Below are 20,519 nucleotides of genomic sequence, written 5' to 3' on the forward strand. Positions count from 1 at the left end.
GGCTTTGGCGGCGGCCAGCGGCCCCAGAGGCTCCCTGGATGTTCCCATTCCCTGGATGCCCTTCCCGAATTTCCGGGCTGGAGGTGGGCGCTGGCCCCGGGGAGGAAGGAAAGGGGGTGACCCCTGTGGGGACATTCAGGGCTGGTGGCACCGAGGGGAGGCTGGGAGTGAGCCGGGAGAGGATCCCGCTGATCCAGGGTGGGAAAAGTGGAGAATCCCATTGATCCAGGCTGGGATCAGTGCTGGAGAATCCCACTGATCCAGGCTGGGATCAGTGCTGGAGAATCCCACTGATCCAGGCTGGGATCAGTGCTGGAAAATCCCGCTGATCCAGGGTGGGATTGGTGCTGAGAATCCCGCTGATCCAGGGTGGGAAAAGTGGAGAATCCCATTGATCCAGGGTGGGAGAGATGGAGAATCCCACTGATCCATGGTGGGATCAGTGCTGGAAAATCCCACTGATCCAGGGTGGGAAAAGTGCAGGATCCCACTGATCCAGGGTGGGATCAGTGCTGGAGAATCCCACTGGTCTGGGGTGGGAAAAGTGGAGAATCCCAATTGATCCAGAGTGGGATTGGGACTGGAGGATCCCACTGATCCAGGGTGGGATTGGTGCTGAGGATCCCGCTGATCCAGGGTGGGATTGGTGCTGAGGATCCCACTGATCCAGGGTGGGATTGGAGCTGAGGATCCCGCCGATCCAGAGTGGGATTGGTGCTGAGGATCCCGCCGATCCAGAGTGGGATTGGTGCTGCAGAATCCCACTGATCCAGGGTGGGATTGGTGCTGGAGGATCCCACTGATCCAGGGTGGGATTGGTGCTGCAGAATCCCACTGATCCGTGGAGGGAAAAGTGGAGAATCCCATTGATCCAGGGTGGGATTGGTGCAGGAGGATCCTGCTGATCCAGAGTGGGATTGGAGCTGAGGATCCCACTGATCCAGAGTGGGATTGGTGCTGAGGATCCCGCTGATCCAGGGTGGGATTGGTGCTGAGGATCCCACTGATCCAGGGTGGGATTGGAGCTGAGGATCCTGCTGATCCAGGGTGGGATTGGAGCTGAGGATCCCACTGATCTAGGGTGGGATTGGTGCTGGAGGATCCCACTGATCCAGGGTGGGATTGGAGCTGAGGATCCTGCTGATCCAGGGTGGGATTGGTGCTGAGGATCCCACTGATCCAGGGTGGGATTGGAGCTGAGGATCCCGCTGATCCAGGGTGGGATTGGTGCTGAGGATCCCGCTGATCCAGGGTGGGATTGGTGCTGAGGATCCCGCTGATCCAGGGTGGGATTGGTGCTGGAGGATCCCACTGATCCAGAGTGGGATTGGTGCTGAGGATTCCACTGATCCAGAGTGGGATAGGTGCAGGAGGATCCCACTGATCCAGAGTGGGATTGGAGCTGAGGATCCCACTGATCCAGGGTGGGATTGGTGCTGAGGATCCCGCTGATCCAGGGTGGGATTGGTGCTGCAGAATCCCACTGATCCATGGAGGGAAAAGTGGAGAATCCCGCTGATCCAGGGTGGGATCAGTGCTGAGGATCCTGCTGATCCAGGGTGGGATTGGGGCTGAGGATCCCACTGATCCAGAGTGGGATTGGTGCTGAGGATCCCGCTGATCCAGGGTGGGATTGGTGCTGAGGATCCCGCTGATCCAGGGTGGGATTGGAGCTGAGGGTCCCACTGATCCAGGGTGGGATTGGAGCTGGATTATCCCACTGATCCAGGGCAGAAGAAGCATCCATGGTTCCCGCTGAGCCGGGTTCCTGCATCCATTATCCCTCTCCCTGATCCCTGGGATGTTCCCTGGGGCTCTCACTGGGACAGCATGGGATAAGGATGGGCTCCTGTGGTGGGAATTCTCGGGATGAGGATGGGTTTGTGTGGCAGGAATTTTCGGGATGAGGATGGGCTCCTGTGGCAGGAATTCTCAGGATGAGGATGGGTTTATGTGTCAGGAATTCTCAGAGCTCGGAATTTTGATTTCCTTGTGACACCAGAGGTGCCCTTCCCTGTCCCTGCTGTCCCTTTTCTGGGAATTCTCCCATTCCCACCCTCCTGCCACCCGCGGTGCCCACGGCCTCATTCCCAGCGCTGCCGTTCCCGGGAATTCTCTGACGTGTCCCCTCTGTCCCCCGCAGGTGGATGAGGAGGGAGCGCTGTGAGCCCGGCCCGTGACTCTCCTGCCAGGTGAGCCAGTCCCTGGGATCGCCGGGAATGCGGCTGGGAATGGCCCCGGGGCGGGGGATCCAGCCGGGAATGGCCCCGGGGCAGGGGATCCAGCTGGGAATGCGGCTGGGAATGGCCCCGGGCAGGGAATGCAGCCGGGAATGGCCCCGGGCAGGGGATCCAGCCGGGAATGGCCCCGGGGCAGGGGATCCAGCCGGGAATGGCCCCGGGGCAGGGGATCCAGCCGGGAATGGCCCCGGGGCAGGGGATCCAGCTGGGAATGCGGCTGGGAATGGCCCCGGGCAGGGAATGCAGCCGGGAATGGCCCCGGGCAGGGGATCCAGCCGGGAATGGCCCTGGGGCAGGGGATCCAGCTGGGAAACTCCGCTGGGGATCAGGAGTTGAAATGGGAAAGGGTGGGAAAAACTGGAAAAACTGGGAATGGCTGGAAAAGGCTGGCAGGGCTCAGAGCGGTCCCTGCTCAGGTGTGGAGAGCTGAGGGCAGGAATGGGAATGGGAAAAGACTGGGAAAAGCTGGAAGAGACTGGTAAGGCTCAGAGCAGTCCCTGTGGGCAGGAATGGGAAAAGGCTGGAAAAGCAGGGAAAGGCTGGGAAAAACTGGGAATGGCTGGTAAAGACTGGCAGGGCTCAGAGCGTTCCCTGTGGGTAGGAATGGGAAAAGGCTGGGAAAAATGGAAAAACTGGGAAAGGCTGGGAAAAACTGGCAGGGCTCAGAGCAGTCCCTGTGGGTAGGACTGGGGGTGGGAAAAGCTGGGAAGACTGGGAAAGGCTGGAAAAACTGGGAAAGGCTGGCAGGGCTCAGAGCAGTCCCGGCTGAGATGTGGAGAGTTGAGGGAAGGAATGGGAATGGGAAAAGTTGGGAAAACTGGGAAAGGCTGGAAAGGCTCCGAGCGAGGCCGGCTGCCAGCGATGTGCCATCAGCAGGAAAATCCCATGGGAATGTGGCTGGGCAGATCCTCCCAGGAAAATCCCATGGGAATGTGGCTGGGCAGGTCCCTCCGGAGCCGTGGGGCTTCTCCCGGACCCTTTGGAAGCGCTGGCTGTCCCTGGCACTGGTGGCACTGGGATGGGGACAGGGAGGGGACAGATGTCCCGTGGAGGTGACCAAGGAAAAGTGTCCGGATCCTCCTGATCCAAACCTCCCTCCAGGGAGCTTTTCCTTAGGGATTTTCCCAATCTCTGCCCCAGCCTCTTCCTGTGGCCCTCAGGGCTCCTCTGTTCCTGGAAAAGATCCCAATCCTGATCCCCATCCCAATCCTGGTCCTGATCCTGATCCTCATCCCAATCCCAATCCCAATCCCCACCTCAATCCTGATCAATCCAAATCCTGATCTCAGTCCTGATCCTCATCCCAATCCCAATCCCAATCCCAAACCCAGTCCTGATCCCGATCCCAATTTCAATTCCTATCCCACTCCCAAACCAGCCCCAGGACCTGCTGCTGTTCCCACCTGGAGTCATTCCCAGTGCTGGGAATCATCAGGATTTGGGATTTCAGCTCCTGCCCCCATCCCATCCCATCCCATCCCATCCCATCCCATCCCATCCCATCCCATCCCATCCCATCCCATCCCATCCCAGGGAATTCCCACAGGGACACCCCAGGAGCTCCCGGCCCTTTCCTGCCCGTGCCAGGCTTTGGGATGAAATCCTGGGAACCAGGGGTCAAACCAAGGAACGGGAATTCCAGCGGAGCCCAGGGGGCTTCTCCTGGCTCCAGCCTCATCCCAGAACCTCTGGAATGCACTTCCAGCACTTTATTCCCGACCATTCCAATCCCACTCCGGGTGCTGCAGGCGCTTCCCTGCCGGCTGTGGGAGGGAATGCGGGAACGCGGGAACGTGGGAATGCGGGAATGTGGGAATGTGGGAGCTTTCCCAAGCTGTTCTCCCTCTGGAATGCGCGTCTGGAGTCTCCCGCGGGTGCCAGACTCGCGGGATGGCGTGGTGGGGCGACAGCGCCATTCCCTGGTTCCCGGGATTTCTCTGTGATTCCCGGGATTTCTTCCTGGTTCCCAGAATTTCTCCTTTATTCCTGGGGTTTTGGCCCCAATTCCCAGAATTTCTCGGTGATTCCTGGAATTTCTCCGTGATTTCCAGAATTTCTCCCCAGTTCTGGGGGTTTCTCCCCAACTCCTGCAATTTCTCCGTGATTCCTGGGATTTTGCCCCGATTCCCAGAATTTCTCCCTCATTCACAGAATTTCTCTGTAATTCCCGGATTTCCCCCTGATTCCTGGGATTCCTCCCTGATTCCCGCGATTTCTCCCCGATTCCTGGGATTTTGCCCCAATTCCTAGAATTTCTCCACGATTCATGGAATTTCTCCTCAATTCCTGTAATTTCTCAGATTCCCAGAATTTCTTCCCGAATCCCTTAATTTCTCCTCAATTCCCAGGATTTCTCCCCAGTTCCTGGAATTCCTCCCCGATTCCTGTAATTTCTCCTCAATTCCCAGAATTTCTCCAAATTCCCAGATTTGGGAATTTCCCTGCGATTCCCAGAATTTCTCCCTGATTCCTGGAATTTCTCCCTGATTCTCGTAATTCCTCCCCGATTCCCGGGATTTCTCCCCAATTCCCGTAATTTATCCGTGATTCCCAGAATTCCTCTCTGATTCACTGAATTTCTCTGCAATTCCCGGAATTTCTCCCTGAATCCTGTAATTCCTCCCCGATTCCCGTAATTAATTTCCTCCCGATTCCCGGGATTTCTCCGTGATTTCCGAAATTTCTCCAATGCCCAGCATTTCCCCGTGGCTCCCAGCATTTCCCCGCCGTTCCCAGGACGGATTCCCCGCCGTTCCCGGTTTCCCGGCCGATCCCGGGTCGGGATTAGCGCCGAGCAGATGGAGCGGGGCTGATCCCATTAGCGGGGCCGCGGGGGCGCCGCTCCCTCCCGCCTTTCCCGGGATCTCTGTCCCGGCTGGATCCAGCTCTGGGGGGCTCCCAGCCCTCGGGCAGCGCGGAATTCCCGGGAACAGGTGAGATCCACTCCCGGGACCGGCTCTGGCTTCCGTGGAATTCCCGGAGATTCCCGGCGGTTTTGGGGTCAGCGCGGAGGTGGCGGCGGGGACAGGAGGTGGCAGTGCCACCACCGAGCCGTCCTGGGCGGCACCAGCGGGATTTCCTGGGATGGGAGCGGGAATTGTGGGAGCTGCCGGGGGGATTTGTTTGTCCCCGTGTCCCTGGTGGCGCTGGGGGCTCTGGAATTGTCCCCTGCGCGGCTCCGGGCCTGCTCCTCTCCCGGTCCGTGGGAATGTTGGTGCTCCAGGCGGGAGCTGCGGGACAGGGGGGGCTGTCCCCAGCCAGGGATCTGGGATCTGGGGGGTCTCTGGGATCCTGGAATGCTCCAGCCCTGGCAGGGATTTCCTGTGTCCCCTACAAGCACAGCTCTGTCCCCTTTGTCCCCTCTGTTCCCTCTGTCCCTCTGTCCTGCTATCCCCTCTGTCCCTCTGTCCCCCATCCCTCGGTCCCCTCTGTCCCTCTGTCCCTGTTCCCATTCCTGTCCCCTCTGTCCCCTTTGTCCCCTCTGTCCCTCTGTCCCTGTCCCTCTGTCTCCTCTGTCCATGTCCCGCCGTCACTGTCCCCTCTGTCCCCTCTTTTGCTGTCCCCTCTGTCCCTCTGTCCCTGTCCCCTCTGTCTTTGTCCCATCCCTGTCCCTCTGTCTCTCTGTCCCTGTCCCTCTGTTCCATCCCTGTCCCCTCTGTCCCATACCTGTCCCTCTGTCCCTCTGTCTCTGTCCCTCTGTCTCTGTTCCATCCCTGTCCCCTCTGTTCCATCCCTGTCCCTCTGTCCCATCCCTGTCCCTCTGTCTCTGTCCCATCCCTGTCCCTCTGTTCCATCCCTGTCCCTCTGTCCCATCCCTGTCCCTCTGTCTCTGTCCCATCCCTGTCCCTCTGTCTCTGTCCCATCCCTGTCCCTCTGTCCCTGTCCCTCTGTCTCTGTCCCATCCCTGTCCCTCTGTCTCTGTCCCCTCTGTCCCTCTGTCCCCTCTGTCCCTGTCCATCTGTCCCATCCCTGTCCCTCTGTCCCCTCTGTTCCATCCCTGTCCCCTCTGTTCCATCCCTGTCCCTCTGTCCCTGTCCCCTCTGTCCCTCTGTCCCTGTCCCTCTGTCCCTGTCCGTCTGTCCCCCTGGCTGCGCAGGTCCCGCAGTGCCGCGCGTGGCGCTGCCGTTTCCATGGTGACGGTGCCGGGAATGTTCCCATGGATACGGAGCGGGATGGGGGAGCCCCGAAACCGGGGGGACATTCCCGATCCAGGGGGGGACATTCCCAGGATGGGGGAAGTGACGGGGAGGCCCCAAAACGGTGGCCTGTCCCCAAATCTGTCCTATCCCCAATCCCCTTTCCTATTCCCCAAACCCCTGTCCTGTCCCCAAATCTGTCCTGTCCCCAAATCCCCTCTTTTGTCCCCAGACCTCCCTCCTGTCCCCAAATCTCTGTCCTGTCCCCAGACCCCTCTCCTCTCCCCAAAATCTGTGCTCTGTCCCAAAATCCCTGACCTGTCCCCAAACTCCTGTCCTGTCCCTAAATCTGTGTCCTGTCCCCAATCCTCTCTCTTGTCCCCAAATCTCCCTCCTGTCCCCAAAATCTGTGGCCTGTCCCCAAACCCCTCCCCAGGAGCTGGGACCACCAGGAATTTTGGGATTTTGTGGCACCAGACTCTGGGATCATCCCGGAAGGGCTGGGCAGGGATGGAGCAGCTCAGCCAGGAAAATCAGGAATGTTCTCCTGGAAATCAGGAGCTCCAGGAAAATCGGGAATGTCCATCCCAGAACACAGGAGCTCTGGGCTGACCCAGTTTTGGCTTCCAGAGCCTGAAGGAGCTGTGGGAAACAGGGAGAGGGAAAAATCCCAAAGGATGGAGGGACAGGAGCCAGGGAATGGCTCCCAGTGCCAGAGGGCAGGCATGGATGGGATCTTGGGAATTGGGAATTCCTGGCTGGGCTGGAACTGCCAGAGCAGCTGGGGCTGCCCCTGGATCCCTGGAGTGTCCAAGGAAGGACTGGAGAACCCTGGGATAGGGGAGGTGTCCCTGGAATGAGCTATGAGGTCCCTTCCCACCCAAGCTGCTCTGGGATTCTGGGATTTGGGACACTCAGAATCCATCCCCAGGGATTTGGATGGAAAATGGGGAGAGAAAAGAGAGGAGAAGGGAAGGGAGACCCTTCATGGTTTCCTGAGATTCCAAGTGAAGCCCCTGGGTCCATGAATGTCTTGGGGAGGAGATGGATCCAATGTCAGCCTGGGAGAGCTGGGAATGTTCCCCTGGAGAGGAGAAGGCTCCAGGGAGAGCTTCCAGCACATTCCAGGGCCTGGAGGGGCTCCAGGAGAGCTGCAGAGGGACTGGGGACAAGGCCTGCAGGGACAGGAGCCAGGGAATGGCTCCCAGTGCCAGAGGGCAGGGATGGATGGGATCTGGGCAATGAGGAATTCCTGCCTGGGCTGGAACTGCCAGAGCAGCTGGGGCTGCCCCTGGATCCCTGGTTTGGGCTTTGAGCAGCCTGGGACAGTGGCAGGTGTCCCCAAGTGGTGGCACTGGGTGATTGTTAACGTCCCCTCCCAAACCATTCCGTCGTTCCCTGATCCTGGTCCAGAATTCGGGAGAATCCCAAAAACTCCGCCCGGGATCCCTGAATTCCCCCCCAGCCCGGCCCTGCTCAGGGGTGGCCCTGTCCCTGTGCCGGACACTTGCGGACGCTGATGTCCCCCCTTGTCCCGCTGGTGTCCCCATGTCCCCAGGGGGGTGGCGCTCGCCCTTTCATTGCCGGCCCCTCCGCCGTGTCCCAGTGCCCCTGGGAGAGCGGGAGAGGAAAAATCCATGGAATTACCCGGCAGGCGCTGGGGACACTGCGGGGACACTGCGGGGACACTGCGGCCACCCGCGGGCGATCGATGCTCCCCGCGCTGTCCCCGTGTCCTGGCACGGGCGGGGACTCCAGGGGGACAATCCTGATCCTGTCCCTTCCCTTTTCCTGCTCCTTCCCCCTGCTCCTGTCCCTTCTCCTGTCCCTGTCCCTGTCCCTTCTGTCCCTTCTCCTGTCCCTGTCCCCTTCCTCTGCTCCTGTCTCTGTCCCCTCTTTCTGTCCCTGTCCCTTGTCCCCGGGTTTGTCCCCGCCCGGGTTTGTCCCCGAGCCCCCCCCGCGGTGACCAAGGACACGGCGGGGCTGGCCCGGGCCGCTCTGTGTCCCTGTCACGTGGCTTGGGGACAGCAGCGGTGACCTCCCCGTGGCCAGATAAGCGCGGGGACAGCCTGGCAGGGCGGGCACGGGGCTGGCACCGCACCAGGGACCGGCCCCGGTGGCACTGCCAGCCACGGTGGCACTGCCAGCCCCGCGGGGGTGGCACGGCGGGGACGGTCCCGGTGTCCCCGTGTCCCCATTCCCGAGGGCTCCAGGGTCACTCAGGAACGGCCCCGCGGGTGACAAACGGCGCCGATTGTCCCCGGGCCTGAGCGACATTCCCGATCCTTCCGGGAGGGGCTGGATCCCCGATCCAGGTGAGGCTTGAGCTCCCTGGTCCTTCCAGGCTTCCAGATCTTTCCAGGGCAGGGATTGGACCCTGATCTTTCCAGGTTTCATTCCCCTGATCCTTACAGGATCCCTGATCCAGGTGAGGGATTTTGGCCCCCTGATCCTTCCAGGTGAGGGATTGGCTCCAGATCCCTGCCCTGGTCCTTCCAGGCTCCTGGATCCTTCCCTGGATCGATCCCTGATCCTTCCAGGCTTCCTGGTTCTTCCAGGAGAGGGATTGGATCCCTGATCCTTCCAGGGCAGGGTTTGGCTCCCCTGAGAATTCCAGGGGAGGGTCTGGATTCCCAGATCCTTCCAGGTTTGGTTCCCTTGATCCTTCCAGGGGCAGGATTGGATCCCAGATCCTTCCAGGCTCCCTGATCTTTCCAGGGAAGGGATTGGATCCCTGAGCCAGGTGAGGTTGTGACTCCCTGATCATTCCAGGCTCCTTCCAGGTCATGGTTGGGCTCCCCTGAGAATTCCAGGTGGGGGTCTGGATTCCCTGATCCTTCCAGGCCCCCTGATCCAGGTGAGGCTTTGGATCCCTGATCTTTCGAGGGTCCCTGATCCAGGTGAGGGATTTTGGCTCCCTGATCCTTCCAGGAAAGGGATTGTCTCCAGAACCTTCCAGGGCGGGGTTTGGCCCGCTTGATCCTTCCAGGATCCCTGATCCCGGTGAGGCTTTGGATCCCTGATCCTTCCAGGATCCCTCATCTTTCCAGGCTCCCTGGTTCTTTCAGGAGAGGGATTGGATCCCTGATCCAGGCGAGGTTTGGCTCCCCTGAGAATTCCAGGTCAGGGTTTGGCCCCAAATCTTCCCAGTTTTGGTCCTAAGATTTTTCCAGGAGAGGGATTGGATCCTTGATCCTTCCAGGAGAGGGATTGGATCCCAGATCTTTCCAAGTTTGTCTCCCTGATCCTTTCAGGAGAGGGGCTGGATCCCTGATCCTTCCAGGATCCCTGATCCAGGTGAGGCTTTGGCAGCCAGAGCCCCAGGGTTGGATCCAGCTCTGGAAGGGCAGGAATCATTTGGGATCTCTGGAAGGGCAGGAATGGTTTGGGATCCATGGAAAGAAGGGCAGGAATGGTTTGGGATCCATGGAAAGAAGGGCAGGAATGGTTTGGGATCCATGGAAAGAAGGGCAGGAATGGTTTGGGATCCATGGAAAGAAGGGCAGGAATGGTTTGGGATCCATGGAAAGAAGGGCAGGAATGGTTTGGGATCCATGGAAAGAAGAGCAGGAATAGTTTGGGATCCATGGAAGGGCAGGAATGGTTTGGGATCCATGGAAGGGCAGGAATGGTTTGGGATCCATGGAAGGGCAGGAATGGTTTGGGATCCATGGAAAGAAGGGCAGGAATAGTTTGGGATCCATGGAAAGAAGGGCAGGAATGGTTTGGGATCCATGGAAAGAAGGGCAGGAATCTTTTGGGATCCAAGACCCCTCTCCCATATGGCCGGGCAGTGACAATTCCAGGGCTGGAAAATCCCAGTTGGGATTTTCCCAGCTCTTCCTGGGCCCATTTCCAATGATCCCAGCGATCCCAGTGATCCCAGTGATCTCAGCAGCACACCAGGTCTCCCTTGCCCTGTCATTCTCGGATGTTTTTCCCAGGAAAAGCTCGGGAATGGCCTCACCGGGGCCCACAGTGAGCCAGGTGCTTCCCAAAAATCCTTTTCCCAAAGGATCCCGGATTTTCTGGATTGGGATGTGGGCGTGGGAAGGAGGCAGCAGCTTCCCATCCATCCCTGGGCTTGGGAAAACTGGGAAAGTTGGGAAAGGGAGGGAATTAAACCCTGATTCCACCAGGGAGAAGCGCCGGGCCCAGGGAAAAAATCCAATCCCAGGATTCCAATCCCAGGGAATAATTCCAATCCCATGTGAAAATCCCCCCAAAATTCCCCAAAATCCCTTCCAGGTCTCCCCATCCCACTGCCCTTTTCCCAGGACTCTCCCAGCTGGATTCCCTCAGGAATTTCCCTCTGGAATTTCTGTTCCCCCTGGAATTTCTGCTCCCAGCGTTGGAATTCGGGCAAGGCTCCGGATTTATAATCCCAAAATGATGGGAAGAAGGGCAGGAAATCTGGGAATTCTGTTCCTGCAGGAAAAGATGGGAAGGAGGCTCTGCTCTGACCCTCTTGGGAAAGCTCAAAAATCCAGGGAAAGCTCAAAAATTCAAGGAATTTTCAGAAATCCAAGGAAAATGCCATTGCAGGGAAAAAAAAAAAAATCTTGGAATATTTTCCTCGCTCCGTTGGAAGCTTTTCCAACCTTTTTTTTCCCCCTGCTGTCAGAATGAGACTCTTTGGGCTGTAATTCCCAAAAGATTCCATGGGTTCATTGGGAATAAAAGTGGAATTGTTTGGATTTCATGAGCAGAGAAGTGGATTTAAGGAGGGAAAACGACCCCGCGGAACGGAATCTGGGGAATCATTCCCTCGTGGAATTTTTTCCAACCTTTCCCAGACGGGGCCTTAAAATTATTGGGAATTAATGAGGGGTGGGAAAGAAAAGGAAAAATCCCAGGGATCGCCACCTGGAGCGCTCCATTTGTGGGATAACGAGGCAGAGAGAGGGAAAAAATGGGAATAAATGAAATCTGGGATTTGGGAAAGGGGGGAGGAGAATTTGGGATGGGATTGGGGCATGGATCCAAAGGGATCCAAAGGGTTTTCCCATCTATCCTAGGCCATGGGGCGGGAGGATCCCGTGGTTTTCCCTGTTTATCCCGATTTTTCTCCTTCCCCAGTGTGTTTTCCCAGCTGGAATTTTGGGGTTTTCCTGCTCTTTTTCCTCCTCCCTCGGGGTGGGATCCCAAAGTTCCTTCGTGGGGTCCCTTTAGGGGATGGATCCTGCTGGGAGAATTCCATGGAATTCCTGGGGAGGTTCCAGGTTCAGTGGGGCTGATCCCAGAAAGCTCCCGGGAATGGGCCCTGCTGGGGGAATTTTTGGGATCCAGGGGCCCCCTTGGAGACTTCTCCTGGGGAATTTCTCCTTCCTGGGGGACATTCCAGAGGGTCCCTGTGGGAATGTCCGTGTCCATCCTGGGGGTCCCGTCCCGGATTTCTCCTGAGGAATGGTCACTTTTTTGGGACAATCCCTGCTGGGGGGTTGTGGGATCCAGTGGGAATGTCCATGGGGAGAGTGGGAGTTCACTCCTGGACTTTCCTGAGGAATGGCCCTTCCTGGGGGGACATTCCAGAGGGTCCCTGTGGGAATGTCCGTGTCCATCCTGGGGATCCTTTCCCAGGGGACAATCCCTGCTGGGAATGGGCATTCCAGGGTCCCTTCCCAGATTTCTCTGTCCTTGGGAATGCCCTTCCTGGGGGGATATTCCCGAGAGCCCCTGTGGGAATGTCCGTGGGGAGAGTGGGAGTTCACTCCCGGACTTTTCCTGGGGAACTCCCGGCCCTTCCTGGGGGGATTTCCAGAGGGTCCCTGTGCGGGTGTCCATGTCCATCCCGGGTGTCCCATCCCAGATTTCTCCATCCCTTGGGAACGCCGCTTCCCGCGGGCTCTCCCCGCCGGGTTTGCCGCTTCCAGGGATCCGGGATGCCTCTCCCGGGGCCGTCCCGCCGCTCCGCTGACCCCTCGCTTCCCCCCGCAGGGCCCCGGGCGGGCGCTGAGCGCGGCCCCGGCGCGGTGCGGAGCCGGTGCCGGTGCCGGTGCCGGTGCGGGAGCGGAGCGGGCGCGGGCCGCCCGCCGCGGCGCACGGAGCATGCCTCTGAGCCCCGCGGGCAGCAAGCATGAGAGCCCCGAGTCGCCGCCGCCGGAGCCGCCGCCGGAGCGCCAGCCCCGCGCCGCCGTCAGCAGCGGGGAGCCGAGCCCCGGCCTGCGGGAGGAGCCGCGCCTGGAGCCGGCCCGGGGCCCCGGCGGGCCCCGCTCGCCCAAGCTGGCGGCCCCGGCGCGCATGGAGGAGCCCGCGCCCGGCGCCATCGTGGTGCGCATCGGCATCCCCGACCTGCAGCAGACGGTGAGTGCGGAGGGAGGCACCGGGCACCGGGGGAGGAGGGAGGGACGGAGGGAGCCGGGATGCGCACCGGGACCGCGCCGAGCCGGGATGCGCAGCGGGAGCCGCACCGGGAGCGCCACCGCGAGCCGCCGGCGCCGGGATGCGCAGCCCAGAGCGGCCCCGACCCGCATCCGGAGCAGCCCTCACCCGCACTCGCACCGGGCCCAATCCGCACCGGGACCGGCCCCAAACCTCGCTCGGACCGGCCCCGATCCGCACCCAGACCGGTCCCGATCTGCGCCCTGATCCGCCCCCCGTTCGGCGCCGCACCGGCGCTGGCCGCGACCCGCATCCCGCCCGCTCCCGGCCCCGCTGCCGCCCCGGCAGCACCGGCAAAGTTCTCCCCGCCACGGGCCCGGCAGGACGGGTCCCATTGCCCGGGTCCTCGCTGTCCCCATCCCGCTGTCCCCATCCCGCTGTCCCCATCCCGCTGTCCCCCCGCTCCCGCAGTGCCCGGTGGCAGCGCTGCCATCCCGGGGTGCTGCGGTGCGGCCGCAGCGCGGGGCCGCTCTCCGCCTCGGGGGTCCGCACCCACCGGCACCGGGCTGGGACCGGGACTGGGACTGGGACCGGGCTGGGAACGCGACTGGGTCCGGGATTGGGACTGGGACAAGAACCGGGATTGGGACCGGCTCCAGGACCAGGATTGGGACCGGGACCAGGCTGGGAACGGGCAGCAGGGGCGGCTCCAGCGCTGGCCTGGAGCCGGGAGTGGCTCTGGGACCGGGACAGGAGTTGGGATCAGCTCCAGGACTGGGACCAGGACCAGGCTGTGGGGCCACAGCGCTGGTGTGTGACGGTCACTCGTGTCCAGGGTGCTCCACTGCGCTGGACAGTGGTGGTGTGGACACTGGAATGGTGTGGGAGTGATGGACACTGGTGTGGGGTGATGGACACTGGAATGGGGTGATGGACACTGGAATGGGGTGATGGACACTGGAGTGGGGTGATGGACACTGGAGTGGGGTGATGGACACTGGAATGGGGTGATGGACACTGGAATGGGGGTGATGGACACCGGAGTGGGGTGATGGACACTGGAGTGGGGTGATGGACACTGGAGTGGGGTGATGGACACTGGAATGGGGGTGATGGACACCGGAGTGGGGTGATGGACACTGGAATGGGGTGATGGACACTGGAGTGGGGTGATGGACACTGGAGTGGGGGTCATATGCCAGTGCCATGGGTGGGATGTGCCCAAGTGACCCCAGGAGTGACCCCAGCAGGACCTCGAAGTCCAGGGGTGTCCCCAGGAGCCAGGAGTGACCCCAGGAGTGACCCCAGGGTGACCCAGGAGGGCACAGCCCCGATGAGGGCACAGGGATCCAGGAACCTGGGATTCCCTGGAACTGGGGGATTTGTAGGGAATGAGAAGCAGGAAAAGCTGGAGGTGACTAACAGCCCTCATTAGGGAGTGGGCAGCTGGAGGTGACAAGGGTGAGGTGACAAGGGCGAGGTGACAAGGGCGAGGTGACAGACCTGGGCGAGCGGAGGGCACCGAGGGCGGTCAGAGCCTCTTGGACAGGGAAAATTCTCTTTTGGGGCCCGGTGTGGGGTCCCCGCGGGGACAGCGGGGTGGTGGCAGGGGACACAGGACCTGGCAGAGACCGGTGGCACTGGGGACACTGAGCCTGTGGCTCGTGGCACCGGGGACACCAAGCTTCTGGTCAGTGGCACTGGGGACACAGGTCTGGCAGTTGCTGGTGGCACTGGGGACACAGGGCCTGGGGTGGCACTGGGGACATTGAGTCTGTGCTCAGTGGCACTGGGGACACAGGGCTGGCAGTTGCTGGTGGCACTGGGGACATTGAGTCTGTGGTGGCACTGGGGACATTGAGTCTGTGGTCAGTGACCCTGGGGACTCATGGGCTGTGTCTGGTGGCACTGAGGATGCTGAGCTGGCAGAAGCCATGTGACACTGGGGACACTGAGTCTGTGCTCAGTGGCACTGGGGACACAGGGCTGGCAGTGGCTGGTGGCACTGGGGACACAGGGCCTGTGGTGGCACTGGGGACACTGAGCTGGCAGTGGCTGGTGGCACTGGGGACACAGGGCCTGTGGTGGCACTGCGGACACTGAGTCTGTGGTCGGTGGCCCTGGGGACACCAATCCTGTGTCTGGTGGCCCTGGGGACACGGAGCTGGCCGAGGGCCATCCTGGAGGTGCCTCTGGAGCTCTGGATCTGGCCCTGGATCCTCATCCCAGGGATTCCTCTGGAGCTCCGGATCCACGGCCGATGTCCCACCGGCTCTTCCATAAAAACTGTGCTGGAGATGGGAATTCTTTGGGGTCTCCAGGATGGGAATTCTTTGGGATCACCAGGATGGGAATTCTTTGGGGTCTCCAGGATGGGAATTCTTTGGGATCACTGGGATGGGAATTCTTTGGGGTCACCGGGATGGGAATTCTTTGGGATCACCAGGATGGAAATTCTTTGGGATCACCAGGATGGGAATTCTTTGGGATCATCAGTTTTCCAGCCCCAAGTCTGGCTCCATCCCGGCATTTCTGAGGTCAGGAATTCCATAAAGCTCAGGTTATGGAATTCCCATCTTTTCTCCGGGAGCCTCCGGGTGGGATTTGAAAGTCCCGGGGAGTTTTCCCGCCCTCCTGGGATTGGCTCATCCTGAATCCTTGGAATTCCCTGGAAGTGCTGGAATTCCCAGGTGCAAATCTCCCCCCGGTTTTCCCGGGAATGAAGGGACTTTTCCGTCGGCACATCCCGGTCTTTATCACCTGCACCTGAGCCAGGGAGGAACCCTTAAACTTCCCACACCTGGAAAACCCCAGGAAAGCTCCTGGTGGGTGGAGGGGCTGCTCCAGGGAGCTGCAATTCCCAAAACCTCTGGAATTGCTCCCAACCCCTCGGCATTCCAGAGCTCCGGAAAATTTGGGACACTGCCCTCAGGTCGGCGCTGGGAATGTTGGGATTATTTTGTGCAGGGCCAAGAGCTGGGCTTGGAGATCCTGGGGTGGGGTTATCCAGCTTGGAATGTTCTGGAATTCCATGGGAATGGGGCTGTGGGAAACGAGGGAATTTTGGGGTCTTTCCTCCTCTTTTCTCCTTCCCTTTCCTTCCCAAGTGTCCTGTGGGATGATGGGATCCCAATTCCCGGTTCTCCCCCTCGGATTGCGGATGCGGAACTTTCCTGAGGTGTCCAGGGGGGTCTGGAATGTCCTGAGGTGTCCAGGAGGGAGGTCAGGAATGTTCTGGAATGTCCTGAGGTGTCCGGGGGGTCTGGAATATCCGGGGATGTCCGAGCAGGTCTGGAATGTTCTGGAATGTCCTGGGGTGTCCAGGTGGGAGGTTGGGACTTTCCTGGGATGTCCGAGCAGGTCTGGAATGTCCTGAATGTCTGGAATTCCCTGATTCCAGGGAATCCATGGGACGTCCCACTGATCCCAGCGCAGCGTTCCAGGGAATCCATGGGGTGTCCCACTGATCCCAGTGCAGCATTCCAGGAATCCATGGGGTGTCCCACTGATCCCAGTGCAGCATTCCAGGAATCCATGGGGTGTCCCACTGATCCCAGTGCAGCATTCCAGGAATCCATGGGACATCCCACTGATCCCAGAGCAGCATTCCAGGGAATCCATGGGGTGTCCCACTGATCCCACTGCAGCATTCCAGGGAATCCGTTGAATGTCCCACTGATCCCAGCGCAGCATTCCAGGGAATCCATGGGACATCCCACTGATCCCAGAGCAGCATTCCAGGGAATCCATGGGACGTCCCACTGATCCCACTGCAGCATTCCAGGGAATCCATGGGGTGTCCCACTGATCCCAGCACAGCATTCCAGGGAATCCAGCTGTGATCCAGGATCCAGGATCAGCCTGGGGCTCCAGGTTTTTCCCATCCAGGAGCTTTTCCATCGGGCAGGGAACTGATTTCCTTGGATACCCTGAGCTCTGGAGATTTCCAGGTCTGGAATTTGAGAACCTGGATCACCGGGGTGGGAATGTGATCCTGGCACAAGGAGGGTGCACAAATCCCTGAGGATCCTTTGGATCCTGCCGGAGCTTCCCCGTCCCATCCCGGAGCCGCGGATCCTTCGGGAAGAGCCGTTCCCGCCTCCGGCTGCTCCGTGGGAAGGCTGGTGGAGACCCGGGATAAAATTATCCCAACCTCCCACGGGGTCCGGGAGCTCGGAGCCGGATTTAAGGAGACAGGAACACGCCCGAGCTGGGGTTGGTTCCTCTGGAATAATTTATGGATTCTGCGCCGTTGAATCCCGTTGGAAAAGCCATTCCTGAAATCTGGCGGGAGCGCTTTGGGAGCAGCCTCCTGGTTTGGTAGGAAACAGCGGCAAATCCAGGGAAAATCCCGGGAATGTGCCAAGTTTTCCTCTCTGTTGGCAGTGCTGGAATCCTGCAGGTGCCGGAGCAAACCTTGGGATCATCCCATGGGAATGGGCTCTGTGGGGGTCAGCACTGGCTGCCATTCCAGAGATTTTCCATTTGTTCTTCCTCTGGAAGCAGGGAAAACTCGTTCCAAGGAGCCACAGGCTCGGCACATCCCAGGAAAACCGGGATCTGGAGAGATGGGAGGCTCCTGCAGCCTCGGGAAGCTGCCAGCATTCCCGGGGCTGGAATTTATGGGAACAGCTGGGAAAAATCAGGGATGTGCAGCCAGGGAGGAATTTTCCGGAATTTTCCAAAGGTTTTCCTTCCCTGTTTTGTACTGGTAACTCTTCCTCTTCCTTTTGAAATCATGGAAAAGCTGGAATTCAGATAAAATCCCAGCTGGATTTACCTGGGAGCAGCTCCTGGCATTGGATGGCCCGGGAGTGTCCAGCTGGAATTCCAGAGGTTTTTCCTGATGTTTTCCAGGATGTGTTGGGAGGTCCCTAACCCTGATCCCTCAATCCTTGGAATGCTGGAGAGGGAATTCCCACATTTTGTCCCTTCCAAGGAGGTTTTTAACTGGGAGCTTCCCAGTTTTCCTTTGGCTTTGCTGAGGAGATTCCTCGGTGTTCTAAGGTTGGGTGGGAATGGGAATTCTGGTTGGGAATTCCTTTGGGATGAGGAAGAGGAGGCTCCTGCCCATCCCATGTAGCCGATTCCTGGGAAGGGAAGGGAGAACATGGAAAAGGGATGGATGAGAGCGGAGATCCTTCTGTGGGAATGTGGATTCCAAGGGATGGGAACTCCTGGAAAAGTGAGTGATGAGAGTGGGAATGTGGATTCCAGGGGAAGGGAGAGCATGGAAAAGGGAGGGATGGGGGATCGCTCCTCTTCCCACCAATTCCCTGCCTCCATCCCAAGTCTTCTCCATTCCCTGTTTTCCCGGTACTTAGATCCCAAAATTCACATGGATCCCAAAATTCACATGGATCCCAAAATTCACGTGGATCCCAAAATTCCTCTCTCCATTCTCCACTTTCTCAGCTGTGGGAACACTGAAAAAAAAGAGGGAAAACCAGGAGACTTCGATTCCTGCAAGGGGAAAATCGGGATGTCGGGAATGGCCCTCGGGAACCTTTGATCCTTCCCCGCTTTCGCACTGCGGCAAAAACCCTGGGATGTCGAGCATTCCAATGGAATTTTCCCCCCTTTTAGGGCAGAATCCAAGCGCTTCCAAGCAGGCCAGGAGCTGCTTTTTGCTCGGAGCTTCCCATTGTTTTTCCATGGAAATGCGGCTCCTTTCAGATCCGCCGGATCGCGCTCCATGAATGGAGCAGCTGCTCCGCTCTCTTTCCCTCTTCCCCATTTCCATTTTCCCCGTCCCCATTCCTGCAGGTGCTGCCTGCGGATTTTTCCAGGCTTTTTGTGGCTTTTTTTTTTTTCGGGAGCTGTTTTCCCGTGGTGGCCGTTGGAGCATCCGGAGGGAGGATCCGGATGGAGCGGAGTGAGAGCGTCCCAAAAACCGGTGGGAATCAAACAAGTGATTCCCAAAAACCCCCTGGAACGATCCAGGTGCTTGAACCATAAATCCCAAAATCCCTGAGCTTGGAAAAGAATTCCAAGAACAAATCCAAGCTGGGCCTGATCTCAATCCCTGAGCTCTGAGAGCCACATCCAGAAATTCCTTGAATTCCTCCATGGATGCCCTTCCCGGCTTTTCCAGCCCCTTCCCGGCTTTTCCAGCCCCTTCCCGGCTTTTCCAGCCCCTTCCCGGCTTTTCCAGCCCCTTCCCGGCTTTTCCAGCCCCTTCCCGGCTTTTCCAGCCCCTTCCCATCTTTTCCAGCCCCTTCCCGTCTTTTCCAGCCCCTTCCCGTCTTTTCCAGCCCCTTCCCATCTTTTCCAGCCCCATCTCGGCTTTTCCAGCCCCTTCCCGGCTTTTCCAGCCCCTTCCCGGCTTTTCCAGCCCCATCCCAGCTTTTCCAGCCCCATCCCAGTTTTCCAGCCCCTTCCCATCTTTTCCAGCCCCATCTCAGCTTTTCCAGCCCCTTCCCGGCTTTTCCAGCCCCTTCCCGGCTTTTCCAGCCCCATCCCGGCTTTTCCAGCCCCATCCCGGCTTTTCCAGCCCCATCCCGGCTTTTCCAGCCCCATCCCGGCTTTTCCAGCCCCATCCCAGCTTTTCCAGCCCCTGATCCAGAGGAAACATTGGGAAGCTGCAGTTCCACCACATTTAAGTGGCTTTTCCCACCCCAAATCCCAACAATTCCATGGGAATAAATCCCATTTATCCCAAACAATTCCCCTGGCACGTTCCAGAGGATGCCGAGCAGCAGAACCTCCCGAAATATTCCAGCCTCAACCTCAAATCCCAGGAATTTCCCCCGGGGGCAAAGTCACCCTCTGTGAGCTCAATCAAACAAAGTGGATCGATCGGAATCCGAGCAATTCCCGATTTTATCCGGGAGAAATCCGCCGGCAGCAAAATCCGCCCACAAACAACCGCGGCTGCCGCGCGTTCCCGATCCGCGGCTTTTTCCCAGGAAAATCTGACTGGGATCAACCCGTGACCGGCACATTTGCAATTTATTAAATTGGAAAGATTTCACGACCAAAATTCCCTTTTTTCCCCCTGCCAAGCGGATTTGCTGGAACAGGATGCATCCATTGAGGCAATTTTCATGGAAAACGTCAATCCCATCTTCTCGTTTTCCAGCCTTTTTTTTCGGGAAGAGCACATTCCGTGCTGAATAAAGAGGAATTCTGAGTCACTTGAGGCGAGGAAAAATTGGCATGAAAAGAAAATTAGCTGAGCCCTTGGAAATATTCCCAAAAAAAAAAAAAAAAAAAAATCAGGGATAATGGCTCTGAATTCCATCTGCTGGATTCCTTGGGAATGTGGGAGCAACCAAAGAGCTCCAGCACCCACCAGGAGCAGGAGGAAAAAAGGGAATTTTTTTCCCAAGAATTCCCGAAATTGAGGGGTTTTTTTGCGGCCATCAAAATCTTGGAGTTGGGGGTTCTGAAATTCTGAGAATTGACTGAACGGCGGGAATGGGGAAGGAAAAGGAACTCTGGGAAGGGTTCGTAGCTTCCATTGGGAAGGGAAGGAAATTCCTGCCCGGATTCCCATCGAGGGATTGCCCTGGAGGGGCTGGAAAATCCCACAGATCCTGCTGGGAATCCCAAGAATTCCAGGATTCTCTCATTCCCTTGGGACGCAGACGGGATTCCCAGAGGAGAGTGGGAATTGTATAATTTAAGGAATGCCGTGGGATCGTGTCTGGAAACCCCATGGATACAAAAGGGAGAAGGGAAGGCTGGAATTCCGTGTCCATGGCCAGTTTGTCCCGGCAGGAAAAAAGGGAAAAGGGGCTGGAATTCATGAGGGAATTAAGGAATGCCCGGGATCCAGAGCGGGAGAGAAGCAGCAGGAGAAAGTTTGGCACATTCCGTG

The 20,519-nt window shown here is 58.7% G+C and overlaps 1 protein-coding gene across 1 annotated transcript in view; it reads left to right on the plus strand.

Moving 5' to 3' along the window:
* Window positions 1-20,519, plus strand: part of SHANK3 (SH3 and multiple ankyrin repeat domains 3) — a 162,654-nt gene that overhangs the window by 11,527 nt on the left and 130,608 nt on the right. Inside the window, exon 5 of the mRNA XM_059847948.1 lies at window positions 12,314-12,679. Within this exon, the coding sequence (XP_059703931.1) occupies window positions 12,314-12,679 (366 nt within the window). The remainder of the gene's footprint in view (window positions 1-12,313; window positions 12,680-20,519) is intronic.

Source organism: Haemorhous mexicanus, chromosome 5 (assembly GCF_027477595.1).
Source record: "Haemorhous mexicanus isolate bHaeMex1 chromosome 5, bHaeMex1.pri, whole genome shotgun sequence".
NCBI classification, from domain to species: Eukaryota; Metazoa; Chordata; class Aves; order Passeriformes; family Fringillidae; genus Haemorhous; species Haemorhous mexicanus.